Raw genomic sequence first — 5,679 nt, forward strand, 5'->3', positions numbered from 1 at the left:
ATAAGTGACTCTGTGGCTTTTATATCGTCTTTGTATTTGTGTAGTGACCTAGTGTTCAAAGATTGTATCAGTATAGTAGTGTTGTTTAAAGTTTCCCATTTGGAATGGTTGTTAGCCTTTGAAAGCCCTCTCGATGAGGGTTGTGCTGCCACGTCTGTTGTTCATAGACTCGTACTATTGGAAGCTTTGCTGGAACACCGCCAAGCCAGAGGTTTTCTCAAACTCATGGGCGATATCCTCAAGAAATTTTCCATTCTTAATGTATCTCTCCCACTTGCCTAATTCCTAAACCTTCCAATGCTTCAAAGCTTGCAAAGCTTCAAACCTGACTCAGTTTGTGATTCCTAAAGCTTGCCATGCTTCAGACCTCACTGCTTGTAGCGGAGCGCACTGATTCCTAAAGCTTGCAAAGTAGAAATGCTCGCACTTGGAACGATGCATGGAAGAAACTCAAAGCAGAAAGAAAACGCTCGCACTTGGAACAATTGAAGCTGCCAATTTTGGTCTATACCTGACAAACAGTCGTGCAAAAATTCAGCCACCAAAGTCTTTGAAAGAACGTGTCGTGAAAGCGAACCAGCAAATCTTTGCAATCGAGATGCAGTTGGATGTACACAAAACAACTTTGCAAATTCACATCAAAATGCAGTTAAACTTAGACGAGGCAAGGTAAAGATAAAAAATAGAAAGGACCACTCTCGAAGGAACGAAACCTACTACACCCTTCTCAAAGCAGGGCCTCGATGGACCCTCCACCTTGTTCTAATATAGCCTTAACCCCACTTACCCCGACCTAACCTCCGTAGTACCACGAACCTGGTCAACACTACCTGCTACACACAAAATACCCACTACGTAACCCACCCATCCCTAAGTCTCTTGCAGGGGCAAAAAACAAGATAATATTTGAAGTTTTTTCATTTGCTGATTATTTGTTTCGTCCACGTAATTCATGAAAAGAAGATCAAAGGGAAATTCATTCATTTGTAGTCCACTCATCTCCCCTCTCTCTCTCGCTCTCTCTCTGTCTCGCTCTCTCTCGCAGGAATTCGTGTGGCTGCTCCGCGTCGCGGGTCCAGAACAACACCTCCTCTGGCCCATCCGCGTTCCCCCAATCTTCACTTTCACTGAATCCGCTCTCTCGTGGCGACTGGAGAAGTCCAGAATGCTGCTTGAACGCTGAGATTTACTTTATTCAGTGAGTGATTCAGTGAGAAAGGGAGAGAGACATCCTTGCCACAAGGAGCGATTAGAGCGATTTGAGAGAGAGAGAGAGAGAGAGAGAGAGAAAGAGAGAGATTTTCCTGATACGAGGAGTCATCGCACAAGCAGAAGCTCACAAAGAGCTTTCAACATAGCCAGTAGCAGAGCGAGAGAGAGAGAGACCGAGAGAGAGAGAGAGAGAGAGAAAAAGAGGGGTGTCTAGACTCTGGCGACATCCAGTGGTATGATTGAATGCATTGGGGAGAGAGGGAGAAGGCGGGAGACACCCAGTGATACGATTGAATCGATTGGAGAGAGAGGGGGGGAGAGGGAGATGTTGGCGTGCAGGAGGTCGAGCACGAAGCACCTTGGCTTTCTGTGAGTGTGCAATTGATCTCCAGCGGAAAGGTGGATAATCCCTGCATACCATCCGTTGCTGCTGCTCCTCAGGATAATGCGACGTTATGCACCTCGAGCCTTTCGCGAAGGCTCCTCCTTCGTCTCCTCGCCCAAACTACCCTCGTCCTCCAGCTTCCGCTGCTCCCTCCTTAGCCGAAAAACCCAGCACGGCATCTGAGGAGCCTGCAATTTTCGCTCGCACCCCTGATCGCAAATTGCCTAAGCCCTCTACCCCCAGCGACAATGGACCTGAGGAGCGTGCGGTTTTCGTTCGCGCTCCTGATCGCAAATTGCCTAAGCCATCTATAGCCCGTGGCAAGGGAAGTGAGGAACGTGCAATCTCCGTTCGCCCTCCTGGTCGCAAATTGCCTAATCCTCCTATTGCCAGGGACTATGGAAGCAGCAGGAGCGCCAACCGCTTCCTCGATGCAGTGCATCAGCTGTCTACGCCTTGCGAAAATTCGCCAAAGGTAGCACAAGGTTCTCTCTTGCATTCTTTAATGTGGCTGAAAAGCTGAATACGAGTTTAACATGTAATTGTCCTTTCTGACGTTGTATCGGCCAGGATCATGGTGGAACCAAGCTCCAGTCAGCTACCGAATGCTCAAAATGCAAGAATACTGTTACGAGGCACGATTGCAGCATTGTATACTTGAGGACAAGGACAATGAGGACCTTGAGGGATCAAGGTGAGTATTCGAGGATTGAGCCTGTCTTCGACAGTATCATCAGAGACGGGCACAAACCGTCTCTGGAAACGTACACATATTTGCTCAGCGGATTGTGTGCGCAGAAGCAATGCCAAAGAGCAGAGGAAAGGCTCTGGCAAATGGAAAAAGAGGGTCTCGAGCCGGATCCAATCTGCTTCAACACCATTATGAACGGTTTCTGTGGGGAAGGGAAGATAGAGGAGGCAGTTCGAATATTTCGGGCGATGAAAATGAAGGGCTGCACACCCACTACAAGCACGTTTAACACCTTGATCAAAGGCTACGGGCTGGTCAGAAAGCCAGGGGAAGCCATGCGTTTGCTGCAGGAGATGGAAACCGAGAAAGATGCAAAGCCCAATGTGCGAACATTCAACATGTTGCTCAATGCATGGTGCAAAAACAAAGAATTGGAAGAGGCATGGAATCTTCTGGCCATGATGCGCTCACGGGGAGTTGCTCCTGATGTTGTCTCCTACAACACGCTTGCAAAAGCTTTTGCAGAGCAAGGTATGACGTTGAAGGCTGAGAGCTTGATAAAGGAGATGCAAGCCGGTGGTCTACGGCCAAACGAATACACTTGTGGTATTGTGATCAACGGACTGTGCGAACAGGGGGAGATTGATAGGGCACTCGAGCTTGTGAAAAGGATGCAATCGCAGGGTTTGTCTCCGAACCTTGTGATTTTCAACACTTTGATCAAAGGTTATGCCAATGCTGAGCAGTTGGAAGGGATCGATCAGGTGAGCCCCCTCTTCTCCCTTACAGTTCCTTACCATGTTTCTGCTCCATGCTCTGTATTCCACTCTCTTAGATCAGCCTGATTGGTATAAGGAATTAGTTGTTTGAGTAGTCTCAGCTTCACTATCTGACCATGCTTGGAATTTCAGATTCTTGAACTGATGGAAATTTATGGACTCAAGCCCGATGTACAAACTTTCACCACAATAATGAATGCATGGAGCGCAGCAGGTCTCGTGGACGAGGCCAAGGCAGTACTGCAAAAAATGCAGGATGCCCGAATCCAACCAGATGCTACTGTCTATGGTGTATTAGCCAAAGGTTTTGTTAGGTCTCAAAAACCTGAAGACGCAGAAGCTATTCTAAAAGAAATGGCAAGGAAAGGTTTGGCTCCGAGTGTTGTAATGTACACTACTATCATCAGCGGGTGGTGCAACGCTGGAAGAATGGATGATGCACTCAGAATATATAGTGAAATGCTTGAGCGGACAATTGCGCCAAACTTGAGGACTTTCCAGACACTCATCTGGGGCTTCAGTGAAGTGAAGCTGCCACATAGAGCAGAGGAGGTCTTGCAGCTGATGAAAGACCAGCATCTCTCTCCAGATGGCAAGGTTCTCCAAATGATTGCCGACGCATGGCGGGGTATTGGTTTGCCCGAAGAGGCATCGAGAGTCCTGAGTAGTCATGAAGAGATGGTGCCTACAGAGGCATCTGACATGCAGACATGTGGCATTGCACCTTTTGAGAACGATGTTGTAGACTTAAATAATGCAAATAAATCCCTGGGCTCTGAATTTTCAAGAGACCTGGCTGATTCATTTAGAACCTCTTCTCCTAAGCAGGCCAATATCCTTCCAAGATCAATCTGGATCAAGAAGGAAGCAAATTGGAAAAAGCCATTAGTCAATCATATGGCTCCAACCAGGACAGAGGATCCTCAAACAATACTCACAGCTAGGACTGGTATTTGCAGGGGCTGCTTGAAGGTTGCTGAGAAGCGCTCTACTCCAAACTCATTTTTGTGGAAACTTCGCTGTGTGCATCCTTTACAAATGTTTGCATTTATGTAATCTTCATGGAAGCTTCTATTTAAATGACAGGTGACTCTCTCCGTCAGACTGTCTTGCTATTTCAGCAGGCTAACCTTTGTATGTCGACATATTTACGTACCTGCTACTGTCTTCAATTCCAGAAAGGAATTGCTTGTGCTCAATTTTTCGAATTGAGTTCCGAAATGTGTGGTTGTCTTTTGCTGCAATCATTGGTAAACAAGGTGAATGATAACAAATCATTCATAAGGCCTGCCCGAGATCCAAATAGCGAAAGAGGGCGGAGATGATGAATTGATAGCGATGAGGGAGACAGAGACACAGAGAGAGAGAGAGGGGGGGGCTAAAATAGCATGTGGATCAATAAAAAATGGAGAATTTTTGAAAATAAAAATTGGCTATTTTCGCTTCTTGTTGAATCGCCTCACTTAAGACCTACCTATGGCAGGCCAAAAATATATTGGGATGGAGAGAGGCGTTGCATTGGCCATACTACATGGAGAAGCGTTGCCCAGTAGTACCCTAGTATGGGGATCTGATATATTTTCTTTATATGCAAATGGGATACAATTGGCAACAGTCATATTATATAGGTCAGTGTATTGCAGAAAGGAAATACAGATTTACCTCATGATCATTAATAGAGTTGTAAAGTTGAGGTGAAGGCATGTTCACAATCAAGGACAAGATCTGCTGTAGTCAGTCGAGATGTTCTAAGTCTCATGGTAATGTTGCAATTGGTAGCTTTTGCAACTTCTGTGATTCCCTGCTTGCGGGTTTACTTTCCATTAGTACGATGATAAAGGGTGTTTTCTTCTGGAAATACATCCATGAGGGTTAAACATCCAATGATGTCAATGCATTTTGTTTAGCTCTGCTTGCATAACATTTAAGTGCATGTTTCCTGCACCTGCACCTACTTTTGCAGTTTATTAGGAAGAATCGCAACATCATCCTATGAAGTCCACATGATGCAAGGTAGTATGTGTCCACGCCATGCAAGGTGTTCATTGTTTGAATCTCTGTCAGTGGCCCTTTGTGAAGATTTTACACATTTCGTATATTGATGGTATTATGTTTGCCTATGAAACTCGGGCTCTTCAAAACATCCCTTGGACCGCTCTTTTGTTCTCTGCTGGGCATCTTGATCAGTGACAGCATACTGGGGATGTGCATGGTAGCATGTTCACACCATGCAAGTCAGAGTTCTCGGTTTGAGTTTCTCAGTCGTCCTTTGTGAATATTTCACGCATTTTGGCTCTATTGATGGCATTATGTTTGCCAATAAAATTCGAGCTCCTCAAAACATCTCTTTTGTTCTCTGTTGGGAATCTTCATCAGTAACAGCGTACCGGGTACTAATGGCTTCCATTTTGACATGATTCTCAGAGAAAAGTGTTGCAGGGCATGTTTTAGTCCTGATGACTGGAGTGCTTAAACGATCTGGGAATGTCTTCTAAGGGTTTGATTGGATGGTACAAGCATTCCCAAAGCACCTGTTTTGGGTTGACTCTGTGGCTAGGGTATAATTGTTGGGCTAGTTATGTTATACTATATCCAAACTAATCCCAACTATA

At 45.6% G+C, this 5,679-nt stretch overlaps 1 protein-coding gene across 1 annotated transcript; it reads left to right on the top strand.

The window, feature by feature from the left end:
* The first annotated feature begins 1,004 nt into the window (after window positions 1-1,004).
* On the top strand, window positions 1,005-4,406 carry LOC147883944 (uncharacterized). Its single transcript, XM_087398932.1, has 3 exons — window positions 1,005-2,072; window positions 2,168-3,052; window positions 3,200-4,406. Exons 1-3 carry the CDS (start codon window positions 1,668-1,670, stop codon window positions 4,121-4,123), a joined length of 2,214 nt encoding a protein of 737 aa, XP_087255058.1. The 5' UTR covers window positions 1,005-1,667; the 3' UTR covers window positions 4,124-4,406.
* Window positions 4,407-5,679: the final 1,273 nt, after the last annotated feature.

Source organism: Dipteris shenzhenensis, chromosome 27 (assembly GCF_047967505.1).
Source record: "Dipteris shenzhenensis isolate YYH24624 ecotype China chromosome 27, Dip_SZ_1.0, whole genome shotgun sequence".
NCBI classification, from domain to species: domain Eukaryota; kingdom Viridiplantae; phylum Streptophyta; class Polypodiopsida; order Gleicheniales; family Dipteridaceae; genus Dipteris; species Dipteris shenzhenensis.